Below are 15,425 nucleotides of genomic sequence, written 5' to 3' on the forward strand. Positions count from 1 at the left end.
TTCTGAGAAAGTTTACCAGAGTTAATAAAACATAAACAGAAATTGCTGGAGAAACTCAGCAGGTCTATCAGCACTTGTGGAGAGAGATGAGTTAACATTTCAAGTCCAGTAACCCTTCTTCAGAAAAATGTTAACCCTGCTTCCTCTCCACAAATGCTGCCAAACTTGAGTTTCATAAAACATAGAACATATAGAACGTAGAACATTACAGTGCAGTACAGGCCCTTCAGCCCTCGATGTTACGCTGCCCTGTCACACTAATCTGAAGCCCATCCCACCTACACTATTCCATGTACGTCCATATGCCTGTCCAATAACGACTTTAATGCACTTAAACTTGGCGAATCTACTACCGTTGCAGGCAAAGCATTCCATACCCTTTCTACTCTTTAAGTAAAGAAATTACCTCTGACATCTCTTATACCTATCTCCCCTCACTTTAAAGTTGTGTCCCCTCGTGTTTGCTGTTCCCATACTTGGAAAAAGGCTCTCCCTGTCCACCCTATCTAACCCTCTGATTATCTTGTGTGTCTCTATTAAGTCACCTCTCAACCTTCTTCTCTCTAATGAGAACAGCCTCAAGGCCCTCAGCCTTTCCTCGTAAGACATTCCTTCTATATCAGTCAACATCCTAGTAAATCTCCTCTGCACCCTTTCCAAAGCTTCCACATCCTTCTTATAATGTGGTGACCAGAACTGTACACAATACTCCAAGTGTGGCCGTACCAGAGCTTTGTACAGCTGCAGCACAACCTCCTGGTTCCGGAACTCAATCCCTCTATTAATAAAGGCCAAAACACTGTATGCCTTCTTAACAACCCTGTCAATCTGGGTGGCAACTTTCATGGATCTGTGTACATGGACACTGAGACCTCTCTGCTCATCTGCACTCCCAAGAATCTTACCATTAGCCCAGTACTTTGCATTCCGATTACTCCGTCCAAAGTGTATCACCTCACACTCGTCCACATTAAACTCCATTTGCCACCTCTCAGCCCAGCTCTGCATCCTATTTATGTCTCTCTGCAACCTATTACATCCTTCGTCATTATCCACAACTCCACCGACCTTAGTGTCGTCCGCAAATTTACTAACCCACCCTTCTAAGCCCTCATCCAGGTCATTTATAAAAATGACGAACAGCAGTGGACCCAACACCGACCCTTGCGGTACGCCGCTAGTAACTGGACACCAAGATGAACATGTTCCATCAACTACAACATCTGTTTTCTTTCAGCAAGCCAATTACTGATCCAAACTGCTATGTCTCCCACAATCCCATTCCTCCGCATTTTGTATAATAGCCTACTGTGGGGAACCTTTTCGAAAGCTTTGCTGAAATCCATATACACCACATCAACCGGTTTACTCTCATCTACCTGTTTGGTCACTTTGTCCAGCAATTTGTTTTGTTTTCAAATTTTCAGCATCGGCAGTTTGTTTTATTTTACCAGAGTAATATCTGGAATGGGTGGGTTGTCATAATAGAAAAGGTTGGACAGGCTAATCTTGTCCTTGCTAGAGATCAGAAGAATAAGAGGTGACTTGATCGTGGGGAGGATGTGGGAGAATCTAGAACTAGGAGAGTGTTTAAAAATCAAGGATCACCCATTTAAACCAGAGATGATTTTTTTTTCTCTCAGAGGGGCATATGTTTTTAAAACTGTGTTAGTCATACAGCAAGGAAATAGACCCTTCGGTCCAACTCATCCATACTGACCAGGTTTCACAAACTAAACTAATCTCATATCCCTCTCAACCTTTCCTATTTATGTACCTGTCGAAATATCTTTTAAATGTTGTAATTATACCCACCTCTGTCACTTTCACACAGAAGATGGTTTGTATGTGGAATAAACTGCCACAGGAAAGATTGCCCCACAGTTCCTTCTAAATTTTTCTCCTTTCACTTTAAAGCTATCCCCTCTAATTTTGAAGTCCCCTACCCTGTGGAAAAGACTTTTGCTATTCACCTGATCTGTGCCTCACCTGATTTTAGAAATCTCTATAAGGTCACCCCTCAACTTCCTACACCCCAGGGAACAAAGTCGCAACCTATCTTTGTAACTCAAACCCTTCAGTCCTGGTAACATCCTCGTAAATTGTTTGTGCACTTTCCAATTTAATGAGTGTGCAGTACTAACCAAAAGTGGCCTCACCAATGTCTTGTACAGCTATGACACAACATCCCAACTCCTATACTCAATGCCCTGACCAATGAAGGCAAGCATGCCAAATATCTTCTTCATCGCCCTGTCTACGTGTGATGTCGCTTTCAAGGAACTATGTACTTAAACCTCTGGGTCTCTCTGTTCAACACTCCCCAGGGTACTACAATATTGAATTGATATATAGAGGGATCATGGGGTGCAAGTCCATAGCTTCCTGAAAGTGACAACGCAACTGGATAAGGTGGGAAAAAAGGTGTATGGCGTTCTTGACAACCTCTGCAGGGCATTGCGTACAAAAGTTGGAAAGTCATGTTGCACCTGCATAAAATTTTACTGATGCCACATTTGGAATATTACGTTCAGATCTGGTCCCCAAACTATAGGAAGGATGTGGAGACTTTGGATAGAGTACAAAAGAGGTTTATCAGCATGGTGCCTGGATTGGAGCGTATTAGCTATAAGGAGAGGTTGGAGAAACTTGGATTGTTTTTGCTAGAACTCTGGAGGCTGAGGGATGACTTGATAGAAGTATATAAAATTATGACAGGTATGGATAGGGCAAATAGTCAGGAGTTTTTTTTAAATCCCTGGTGGAAATCTCAAACACTACAGGATAAAGGTTTAAGTGAGTGGGGGCAAGTTTAAAGCAAATGTGTGAAGCAACTTCTTTACACAGATGGGAGGTACTTGGAAACGCACTGACAGCGGAGATGCCTGGAAATGCATTGATGGTGGAGATGGTAAAAGCAGATGTGATAGTGATGTTTTCAAGCCATTTAGACAGACACATGAACAAGCAGGGAATAAGGGGATACAGACCATGTGCAGGCTGAAAGATTGGAATAGAATGGCATAATGGTCAGCTGAGACATGGTGGGTCGATGGGGCTGTTCCTATGATTGACTGATTTACTGCTGTCATGTGTACTGAGATTCAGCAAAAAGTGTTGCTTTGCATGCTATCCTGGCAGATCGTATACAAAGTGCATCAGGGTAGCAGAACAGAGTGCCAAATGCAGTGTTACAGCCACAGAGAAGGTGCAGAGGACGACATTTGAGAGGTCCATTCAAAAGTCTAATAATAGTGGGGAAGGTGTTCCTGAATCTATTCATGTGCTTTCAAACTTCTCTATCTTCTGCCTGATGGAAGACAGTATAACCGGAATGGGAGGGGTCTTTGACAATGTTGGCTGCTTTCCTGCGGCAGCAGGGAGTATAGATGAATGGAAGGCCAGATTGCCTGATAGAGTGGGCTGTGTTCACAACTCTCTTGTCGTTTCTTGTGGTCTTGGGCAGATCAGTGGCCATACTATGCTGTGATACATCCAGATAGATGTATTTATTGAAAGTATTCTATCAAAATTGGTAACAGTCCTTGTGGACATACCAAATTTCCTTAGCCTCCTGAGGAAGCAGAGATCGTGTTGTGCTTTCTTTACCATTGCCTTAATGTGGGTGAACCAGAACAGATTGTTGATGATTATCACTCCTAGGAACTTAATGCTCTTGACCATCTCTACCTATGTTTTATATTCTATGAATGGTGGAATGGTTCAGCAACTGGATGACTACCTCTCTCTGTGAACCAAAAAACTAAGGCTGAATATTGTTTTCTAAGGTGGAATCTTTGGGGCAAAAATACAAACAAAAGCACTAACACACAAAAGAAAGAATAAAAGTTTTATTATAGATGAAGAGTAATAAATGCACAAGGTAAAAGATTTAAATATAGACCTGTATTGGTTTGTTTACAGGATACTGGTTGTATTCACATATCAATAATCATAGCCAATATCACATCAATCAGACCCGTTATTAAAACATACATATCACACACAGTTAAGAATACATTGTACACAATTAGATCAAAATAAGGTTGCTAAGTAGATTACTGGGAATGGCAGATTGTAGTGTTGTTCTTTGCAACTATAGTGTAGACATGAAGTGGTATCTAACTGGAGCTTTGCAAAGCTAATGAGAAAGGCAGTGGTCCTTCCTTCACCTAATTTAGAGTATTTGGCATCTGATCAGAAGATCCGGAGGTGAATCCCAGTCTGAAGTAGATCCATTTTATACTTCTAAAATGCTCTTCATTTCTCATGTCCCCATTGCTGAGCTGAGTTTGATTTAGTCTAATGCAAATCTATACAAATGTGGGATGTTTGAATGTTAGGTAGAAGGGTCTGAGACCCACAAATGTATGAATTCTATTTTGAGTTGTTGTGAAATCCATCACTTCACCTTTTGCAAAATGTTTCAAAGTAAGTTGACCCAAGGCGTACTACTTGCCACATTATAAAAACCTAGAAATGGTAGTGGAGTTGTTATGCTGGGATGTTTTCCCCAAAATGTTCTTTTAGCCTCAATCCATGCTTCTGCAGACATCCAGAACCACACGCTATAAAACTAGCCTACAAATCCCATCCCTTTTTGAAGTCCTGCTTTCAAATATGCTCTGACCACTCCTCATAATCACCTAGATTCTATCACTTTTACCACCCTCACCATGAAGTCCTTTGAGCACCTTCTATGCTTAATGCACTGAAAGCCAAAGTGATCAAAACCACAACAATTGCACTGGAGCAATTGTGCATGCTGAGGGAACAATAGGGTTTGCCTAAAACCTATCTTGGAACAGCAATGAGGGATGAGAGAATTAGTCATGCAACACCTCCATGGCTCAGGCCCCTTTAGTCAAGATTGAAGTTTATCTTTACTAGGCAGAGGAATCTTTGTGCTAGAACAAGTAGCAAGGAGGAAAAGAAAATGGACAGCAGAACACATTGGTATTGGAAATTCTTAGGCATTAAATGGTCTCCATAAAGCCATACACACAGTCCTGGACATGAAGAAACATGTTATAGTGTCTACTTCTTGGGAAGGACTATCCTTTCAGCAGCCCCTCTTTGGATACAAGACTGCTTCCATCAATACAACAAACTCAACACTGATGCTCAGTCTATGAGGCGATAAGACATTGGAGTAGAATTAGGTCATTCGGCTCATTGAAACCGGAATGAGATGCTATAGGACTGAAGGTTTGCTAAGGTTGTGCCTTTATTTAAGAAGGACTTAAGGAGAAGTATGGGAACTTCAGACCAGAGAGTCTGACTTCAGTGGTGGGTAAGTTGTTGGAGGTGATTCTAATAGATAGTATGTACATGCATTTAGAGAGGCAAGCACTGATTAAGGATTGTCAGATGGCTTTATGTGAGGGAAATAGTGTCTCACAAACCTGAGTATTTTGAAGTAGTAACCCAAAAAGATAGATGAGGGCAGAGCAGTAGACATCGTTTACATAGAATTTAGTAAAGTCTTTGACAAGGTTCCATATGGTAGACTAACTAGAAAAGTTAGATCACATGGGGTTCAGGGAAAACTTGCCAACTGGATACAAAATTAACTTGATGGTAGGAGACAGAGGGTGGTGGTGGAGGGTTGTTTTTTTTGGACTGGAGGCCTGTAACCAGCAGTGTTCCACAGGGATCGATACTGGGTCCACATTTGTTTGTCATTTATATAAAAAATCAGGATGAGAATTTAGGCGACATGGTTAGGAGGCAAAAATCGGTGGTACAGTGAACAGGCTATCAAAGATTACAAAAAGATCTTGATCAATTGGGTGAATGGGCTGAGTAGCAGCAAATGGAGCTCAATTTGGCTAAATGCGGGGTGTTGCATTTTGGTAAAACAAACAAGGACTTATACAATCAATGGTAGGGTGGTGGATAGTGTTGAAGAACAGACACCAAGGAGTTCAAATACATTATTTTTGGATATTTGTGTCACAGGTGGTTAAGAAAGCATTTAGATGCTTGCCTCCATTGCTGAGAGCCTCAAGTATAAGAGTTGGGATGTCATGTCGAGATTCTACAGTATAGTGTCCAGTTCTGATTGCCCTGTTATAGGAAGGATACTATTATATTGAAGAGGGTTCGGAAAAGGTTTACTAGGAAGTTGCTGGGAATGCAAGGTTTGAGTTAAAGATAGGCTAGGACCTTTTTCACTAGAATGCAAGAGGTTGAGGTGACCTTACAGAAATTTATGAAATCATATGGGGCATAGATAAGATGAATAACAAGGATCTTTTCCCTACGGTGGGGGAATTCAAAATTAGGGGGCATGTTTTTAAGGTGAGAGGTGAAAAAAAGGGTGGCAACGTTTTTACACAGAGAATGGGTGGAATGTGGAATGAACTGCCAGAGGAAGTGGTGGATGCAGGTACATTACAACATTAAAAAAAACACATTTTGATAAGTACGTGGGTAGAAAAGGTTTAGAGAGATATGGACCAAACACAGGTAAATGGGACTAGTTTGGTTTGAGAATATAGTCAGTGTGGACTATTTGGACCAAATGGTCTCTTTCTGTGCTGTATCACACTGTGGCAATGAAATTCAGCTCCTGTGTAGATCCTTCAACACCTCTTGCCCCAGTTCCATTCAAAGCCCAAATCACAGGCAACAACAAGCTGCATCTATGTAGAGAAAGTGAGGTCTGCAGATGCTGGAGATCAGAGATGGAAATGTGTTGCTGGAAAAGCGCAGGTCAGGCAGCATCTAGGGAACAGGAGAATCGACGTTTCGGGCATTAGCCCTTCTTGTAGCACTGTTCATGTAGCCAAATCTCTCCAAGGCGCTTCAAAAAGACTTGATTTATCAAAAGGTTCTCACCATGGCACAAGAGGTGATACTTGGACAGGTGACCAAAAATATGGTTAATGATGTGGGTTATAAGGAGTACCTTAAAGGAGGTAAACAAGTCTAGGCGGCGGGAAGGGATTCCACATTTTGACACTCAGACAGCTGTAGGCATTACCATAGAATAATCAAGAGTCCAGAATTTGATGAGTGCAGGGATATGGGAGATTAATTAAGCGTTGCAACCATACAGTTCATCCCTTTCACTTTCTGTATAACAACCCTGAGATTAGGAACCACTGTTGTTCAAATGGATGTCATTTCCACAGAAGTAGCATTCAACTATTCCAACACACTGTGTAGAAGTAGAATTACTAATAAAATAAAGGAGAACTAATTTCATGGAGAATATGTATTCTGTCTGCAACTGGAATAATGAAGGTCTTGTGGCAGTGGGTAGCACCTGTATTTCTGGGCCAGATGGTCCGTGTTCATGGAACGTGTGTCACAATGGAGCCAAACAGGTTGGGTATCAATCTGCAATTTGTTTTGATACACCACAGGTAGGTTATAAGAGTTGGGGGGGTTCCTGGTCAGCTTGAACCTTGTGATTGCTACAGTGCAACATCATCCCCCGCGGTAAATGACGAAATGTGCTCTGGTCCTTGCCATAATCAACACACATCAACCCCACCCACAAAATCTTGGTGCTGGAATTTACATATTGAGTTTTTGAAAATGGCATGGATGAGTGACATGGTGGAATATGAGAATAAAATTAATAATTGCAAAAAAGTGGCTTTACTATGACAGTGATGTTGATAATCAGGGATATTTAATCCAAGAACAATAACTGAAATTGTTGGAAAAATTCACCAGGTCTGATAGCATCTGGGCCACTGGACTCCAAATCTTAACTTTGTTTCTGAATTCACGGATGCTACCAGACCTGCTGAGTTTCTCCATCAACTTGTTTTTATTTCAGATCTTAAGTATCCTCAGTTCTTGTTTAAATATTTAAAGCCAGGGTTCCTCCCCTGTAGTTACTTCATTAGAACTCCAGGTGGTGCTGGCACTCCATATTTAACTAATCAAACCCACAAAGAGGGGTGGTACAGCAAATGCAGGAAAAGACCAAGTAGGTTAGCCAGCATTGTGCAGCACCTGCTCAAGAGATGCTTGAACAGGCTAATAAGAAAATATCTACAAGAGATTGTGTATCAACTCATCACTAACCTTTGATGAATAATTCACAGAATACCAGCAGATAAGCAATTTTAACAGACATGATGCCTCATGACAAAAGGTTGGATCTACATTGGAATTTAGACCAATCAGAGGTGATCTTATTGAACGTGTAAAGATTCTGAGAGGTCTTCAGGGGAGGTGTGAAGAGATGTTGTGGGAGAGTCACAAATTAGGGGAGAGAATCTCGACGTAAGGGGTCTCCCATTTAGGTCAGAGATGAGGAAGAATTTTGTTCCAAAGGATTATTGGTATTTGGAATTCCCTGCCCCAGAAAGCACAGAAGGCTGGTCATTGATTATATTTAAGGCTGTTGAATCTAGGGCTGAGCTGGATTGACAAAGCAGTGCAGGATGTGGGACCAAGCAAGAAAGTGCAGTCAGAGGATACAATCACATCTACCGTGACCTTACCGAACGGCAGAGTAGGCTTGAAGGACCGATTAGGCAATGTTCTTTTTAGGTTCTCATGTAAACAAAAATCAGCTAGTGTCTCCCATTGGTGTCCACACCTTCAGAATTCACTCTCAAACTTGTTAGCCTCCTTAAAAACCACCCCTTGGACTAACTTGTTCTAATGCTTCATCTTTATTCATTTAAGGGATGTAAGCAACACTAGCATGCCAGGCATTTGTTGTCCATCCCTAACTGCCCCTCAAAAAGGAGCCATTTCTTGAAGTTGTGGAATCCATGTGGTGTAGGTACAGTGTCCCTGTAGATGTTAATGAAACTGAGTGGCCAGCTAGGCCACTACAGAGGGCAGTTAAATGTTGTTGTGGCTTTTGGTGTTACAGGTAGTCAGACCAGTTAAGATTGACAGATTTCCTCCCTTGAAAGACATCAAAAGTGAACTAGAGGGAGTTTGTACAAAAATGTACTTGTTTAATGGTTACTCCAACTCTGAAATTTACCTCAATTCTAAATTTATTACATTAAATTTAAATTTCATCAGTTGTACTAAGATTTGAACTCATTTCTAGAGCTCAGGCCTCTGGAGCACTCCTGCAAAGCACTTTTTGATGTTTCAAAGATACTTGAGGTTCCATTGTACACGGGGACACCTCAATTATCCACATACCAATTATCTGAAAATTGGATTATGCGAAGATCTTGCGGTCCTGATAGAGACATTCCATCAAAAATGTGTTTCCAGCCGTGATTGCGTCGTTTGTTTACAGTGATTAAATGACTGACTGCCCGCCCTTTCTCTCTCTCTCCATAATTTCCCTGGAGTCCTACAGAGAATGTACCCTAAATCCCCCCTACCAAGATAATCTCTCCATCATTGTCCTGTACAGGGCAGAGGTGGAACCTGTCAGAAAGTTGCAGTAAAAAGTGTGTGCGCGCATGCACTATTTGGAGACTTACCCCACAAAGGCAGCAACAGCAGTCTTATTGTAGGTGACCAGTCCGGCTGCCCTGGAGAGGGGGAGGGGGCAGTGCTGGATGGGGATGAGGGGGCGGGGGCAGTGCTGGACGGGGATGGGGCGGGCAGGGGTCGGTGTTGGAGGGCGGGAGGCGGGGGCCAGGGAGAGGTGTTCGACTGCTTGCGGGCGGCAGAGGTGTTGGCCGTGGGCTCGCGCGCTTTGTGCTGCTGCAATCTCCTGAATGGGGTGCAGACTTTTAAAAACTCCGAGCTCCAGAGGAAAGGCATTTAATTGATTAACTGAATGCCCACCCACCTTGTCTGGATAACCGAGGTTCCCCACAAACAGTTTTTAAGGAGACAATAGCACAGAGAGGAATGGTATGTAATTAGTTATTAATAGCTCAACATTAAGCCAACTCCTCATGACAATCAAAGAGCTCACTCAGTAAGTTCTGATACAGCTTTTATACACAGTTCAGTGTAACTGTAATTCGCGAAAACTGACCTTTAGTGAGGTTGAAATTAAGCTTTCCTATCAGTGTTTCAATTTCTTACTTAACCAGTAAAGGAGAACTGGAATTTATACAGCATCATTCATCTTCAACACATCCTAACGCACCCTACAGTCAATTTGCTTAAGGTATATGGGCATCAATGGCAAGGCCATAATTTTTTCCCCATCCCTAATGGCCCTGATCTTATCATCTTGATAGTCATTTGAGAGGGTGGTTAAGAGTCAAGTACATTGTTGTCTGGAGTTACATGTAGGCCAGACCAGGCAGGATGTCAGATTTCCTTCTCTAAAAGGACATTAATAAACCAACTGAATTTTATAGCAATTGAGAGTACAGCAATTAGGTATGGGTAATGAATGCTGGTTTAGCCAGCAACACCAACATCCCATGAATGAATAGAAAATCCAGAATGTGCAGACAACGAAAGTACAGGAAGCAAATTCAATAAAATAAAAAAAAAGGATATGGAAAAACTCTTGAAGGGCAAGGTTGACAGTACTATAGAGAATCAGTAGGAAAAAAGGCTTAGTTTTACCAAAGAGCAAGGAAGATCTTGTTGAGAAGGCCTCTGGACCAACAGCTCCAATTTCATGCCCCACTCCGGAACTTAAGTTTCAAGGAAATACAGCCAAACTAGATTTAGTGTCAACCCGAAGATCCTTCAAACACCTGCCATGAGCAGGCAGCAAGAAGGGAGGGATTCTCGGTTGGCCAAGTGACAGAGAGAAAACTGAAGCCTTTGCCATCACTTTGCCACCATCGTTGCCACAGTAACTCAGATGCCCTGAGTGAACTTCAACACACTGAATGAACAGCTAGAATGGCTATGATGGGCTGACTGGTCTCTTTTTGCGCTGAATCACAATACAAATCTCGATTTTCTTTGACCCAATGGCGAATTTGAAAACAGACAAATCGAATGGGAATCTGATAATTACAAGCACTTTGTTTCAAAGTGTGTTAGTCACCCAAAGCACCCGAATTCTTGTTCTTGCCCTCCAGATGCTGATGAATCCACTCTCCCTGTTTCCACTTCATAGTTCCAGGATTTTATTCCCTTGATCTTGCCAAAGTAATTTTTTTGTTGTTTTGATACATTTTCAGAACAATGATCTCAAAGGCAGGAATGACCTCAGTTGAGTATCAAGATCCACTCAAAAAAATCTCCTCCATTCTCTCATGCAGATAGAGACTTGATGATGAGATAGTGATTGTAGCAAGAAGTGTTGTTGGCAGACAGACAAGGCAACAGATAAAAGGACATTTTTGGTGTATGCAGGCGACTGTGAATAGCTTAGAGAGAATAAACTGATAATTTCAGTTTGGGTAACACTCACCTCACCACTCCTTCTTGGCTGCAGTGTGGGGGTGGCAGGGTTGAAATAGTCAAATTTGCCACAGTATCCATGAAAGGGTGGCAAAGAAAAGCATGAGGGAAGGGAGGAGGCAGAGAGGGACAGGAGGGCAAGGGGGGGGAAAAAAAAGGAGAGAGACAAGGGGCAAGTGGAGAGAGGGGCCAAAGGGAGGGGGAGGAGTTAGAGGGCAAGGGCAGTCGGAGAGGAGCAGCATGTTGGAGAGAGAGAGAGAGAAAGAGAGAGTGCGCCTTGGGGAAGGGGGGGTGTGTGAGGGAAGAGGAGAGAGAGTGGGATTGGGGAGAAAGGAGTGGGAAAAGGAGACAGAGAGAAAGAGAGACAGCAAGAAAGGGAGAATAGAGAAAAACAAGGAGATGGGAGAGAAATAAATATGGAGTGTGAGCAAGGAGGGTGAAGGAAGAGAGGGACAGAGGAGACATAAAAGAGGTAGGAGAGAGAGAAAAATGTTTAGAGACTAGATCAGACATGCAATGCATCCAGATACTGCAATATAGTCAGACACAGAGAATTACATATATTAGACATCGAGCTGATAGGGATCTTGTTATGCTTGATGGAAGATAGCAAATTGAACTGGCAGACTGTTAGCCCTTACTGTCCCTGGTTATCAGGCTGTATGGATCATTGATATAAAAAGTTACAGGACCAAGAGGAGACAAGTTCCTGCTGTTGGGAGGAGCCCTGTAAACAATTATTAGAATATTCTTACCAATCTCGATCATGGAAGAATGACATTCAAACTAAAAAAAAAGAAAAACACATAACTAATGGAACATCTCGTGTCGGGGCCAAATTTCTTTTCCATAAACCTTACTAGGTTTTTGATTACACACTGCCAATATCATCCTTTCAGTTTTTCCATGTCAACTGTCACAGAGTGGTTGCTGGTTTTGGTCACTAGATGGCTCTAACTTTATACTGGTTACATCAAGTCACAGGTAGTGGTGCCGCAGGTAATTACATTGGTCCAAGAAAAGTAATAGACTCCGGGTCGGCAGGAGCGGCATAGACGGATAGATACTGTGATTAGAAGAGTCAGAATAGAAAGGGTAAGTTACATTGCCAAAGGCTGTATTTCCTCATCAGTGATTAAGGGATGAGCTTATTGAGGTGTTTCCAACAATGAATGGACTCGGTGAATGAACCACTGCAGTCTATGTGCTGTAGGTACACCCACAATGTCCTTAGAGGGAATTCCAGGATTTTAACTCAGCGACAGTGAAGGAACAGCAATATATTTCGAAGTCAAGATAGTGAGTGGCTTGGACGGGAACTTGCAAGTGGTGGTGTTCCCTTGTCTCTGTTGTTCTTGTCCCTCTATATGGAAATGGTCGTGGCTTTGGAAAGTTCTATCTAAGGATCTTGCTGAATTGTTGCAGTGCATCTTGTAGATAGTATACACTACTACTGATCATCGATGGTGAAGGGAGTTAATGCGGAAAGTGATAAATGTGGTATCAATCAAGCAAGCTGCTTTTGTCCTGGATGGTGGATGTTGGAGCTGCACTCATCCATGCAAGTGGAGATTATTCCATCACCCTCTGAATTGTGCCTTGTAGACAGGCTTTGGGAAGATAGGAGGTGGGTTATCCACTGCAGAATTCCCAGTCTATGATCTGCTCTTGTAGCTACAGTATTTAAATGAATGTTTCAGTTCACTTTCTGGTCAATGGCAAACTCATTTATTGCACCTGAAAATCGTCCCAACAGCCAACATACTGTGATATATGCATGTTTAATGATTGTTTTGGCATTCATGGAATCATATGGTACAGAAGAGGCCATTAAATTTGTTATCGCCAAAAATGCACTAAATTTATACTAATCCCTTTTCCCACACTAGACCCATCATCTTGAATGTTATGGTGTTACAAGTGCTCATTCAAGTACTTTTAAAAATTGCGAGGTTTCCCGCCTCTACAACCTTCCTAGGCAGTGCATTCCAGATTCACACAATCCTCTACATTGAAGTTTTTCCTCAAATCTCCTGTAAACCTTCTTACTTTTCACCTAAGTTTGTACCCCCTTGTTACTGAACTTTCAGCTTGGGGGAACATCTGCTTTCTATTCACCGAGCCCTCAGAACAGAATCTTGAATGTTGCATTCTGATGAAAAGTGAAAAAAACCCCACGGATGTTGGAAATCAGAAATTGTTGGAAAACCACAGCCAGACTGGTAGTATCTGTGGAGAGAAAGTAGAGTTAATGTTTTGGATCTAATGACCCTTCTTCAGAAGACCCTGTTTTGTAGAAGGGTCACTGGACCAGAAACATTTAATTCTGCTTTCTCTCCACAGATGCTGCCAGACCCGCTGAATTTCTCCAGCAATTTCTGATGAAAAGTCATACTGGCCTTGAACAATTAACTCTCTCCACGGATGTTGACAGACCTGCTGAGTTTCTCCCGCACTTTCTCAGTTTGTTTCAGATTCCCAGCATCCGCAGCATCGTTTTTGTGTGAATCTGGTTCTTTCTCACTCTGCTCCGATCCCCCGCATTCGAACTCTCCTGTGTGCAGAACACTGGGTGGGCCACACTGTGCCAGCTGACCCACATGGCAGAGTGGCCACGTGAGACTGGAACGTTTGACCAAGTGTTGGGACATTGGTCCTGAATAACCCGCCCAGTCAACACTGATACATCTTGTGGTGAGTCACCTAAAGCAATTCCTATCTCATCCTCGTACCTTCTTCACTTCCCCCCCACCTCCCTCCAACAATACTGAGTTTGGCATTGTGGACAACTAATTTTGCACAATCCAAGAACTCTCCCATTATGTCAGGTATGCCATCACCCATTGGGGCTCCTTGCAATTTGAGAATGGCTTTTCAGGTGCCTTCTCTGAATTATGTGTAAAGGCAGAGGTCACACGACACCAGGTTATAGTCCAACAGGTTTATTTGAAATCACAAGCTTTCCAAGCGTTGCTCCTTCAACTGACATAGCTTGTGATTTCAAATAAACCTATTGGACTGTAACCTTGAGTCCTGTGACTTCTGACCTTGTCCACCCCACTCCAACACCGCGCCTCCGCATCATCTGTAAAGACAACAAGGAAATATGCCCGTTTAAAAATATGTCCATCTACAGTAATAATGAATGGATAACATAGAGTCTCTATTGTCGGGGCTGAGAAATTAAACCCGGATCTCATCATCTTCATCCGCAAAGGCAAAGGCCTCAGTCTTCAGGGGGCTGAAGGCCATTCCCTGTGCCGGGGACAGGCGCCTCTCCCTGTACTCCTCCCCGTACACCTCACCTCTCTCCTCGCCGTCCGCTGGCACACGTTGCCCGGTCGACGGCGACGGCTTCCTCCAGCTGCCCGGGCTGCTACTGCTGCTGCTGCTGCTGTCAATGCTGTCCGCCTCCTCGGCGGCCCGGTACCGCCACGATTCCGTCGACGGCGCGGCGACAAAATGGCGGCCGGGGGCGCCGCTGTCCGTTGGCGGGCTGCCCTCGCGAGCGCCAACCGCCTCCCGCGGCGCGAGCTGCCGCGTGCCCGCTCGCAGGCTGCCGCCGGCGCCGCCCCTCGTGCCACGAGCGTCGTTTGAATCCGGATAACCGATGGCGCCTCCGCCGCCGCAATGCCGGAGAACATGGCGCTCCGAAGTAAAGTCCTGCGGCCCCCCCAAGCCGTTCAGATCCTCGGGGTGCAGGTCCGCACCGCCCTTCTGCTGGTAAGTGCCCTTCCGTGCCGCGACTGACAAGCCCCTCTCCCCCTTCCCGTGAGCGCTGTCGTTTCCCTGAGGTGCTGCCTGTCCGAAAGAACCTCCCAGGTCAAATCTCACCGGAGACGCGGCCTTTGCCGAGCTCCCGGGGCTCTCCTTGACCATGACCCCCAGCACCTCGGCCATCAGGGAGGGCCCCAGGTCCAGGCTGAAGGACAGCAAGGAGTCATTGCGGGGAAGCTCGAAGTCCGCCGCGTCCAAGTTGTCCATCCGTCTCTCCGATTTTGCTGCGGCGGGGCTCTCCTTCGGCTTGTCCAACCTGGACCACCTCGGAAGGGTGCAGAATCCCGATTCCAATCCTGAACAAGAACAGGCAAGAGTTTGGTCAGGAAGACTTATCCAGAATACAAACACATGCTAACTTTAAAGAGTTGGTTAGGGTCAAC

At 43.8% G+C, this 15,425-nt stretch overlaps 1 protein-coding gene across 2 annotated transcripts in view; it reads right to left on the reverse strand.

Moving 5' to 3' along the window:
* Positions 1 to 3,836: 3,836 nt before the first annotated feature.
* The window catches only part of LOC148141229 (uncharacterized), a 59,784-nt gene continuing 48,195 nt past the window's right edge, over positions 3,837 to 15,425 (reverse strand). For both annotated transcript variants that reach the window (XM_087978297.1, XM_087978295.1), the window contains one exon: positions 3,837 to 15,338. In XM_087978297.1, the coding sequence (XP_087834423.1) occupies positions 14,449 to 15,338 (890 nt within the window). In that variant the 3' untranslated portion in view covers positions 3,837 to 14,448. The remainder of the gene's footprint in view (positions 15,339 to 15,425) is intronic.

Source organism: Chiloscyllium plagiosum, unplaced genomic scaffold (assembly GCF_037043375.1).
Source record: "Chiloscyllium plagiosum isolate Xiang-an unplaced genomic scaffold, Cpla_swu_hap1 HiC_scaffold_33, whole genome shotgun sequence".
Taxonomy (NCBI): Eukaryota; Metazoa; Chordata; class Chondrichthyes; order Orectolobiformes; family Hemiscylliidae; genus Chiloscyllium; species Chiloscyllium plagiosum.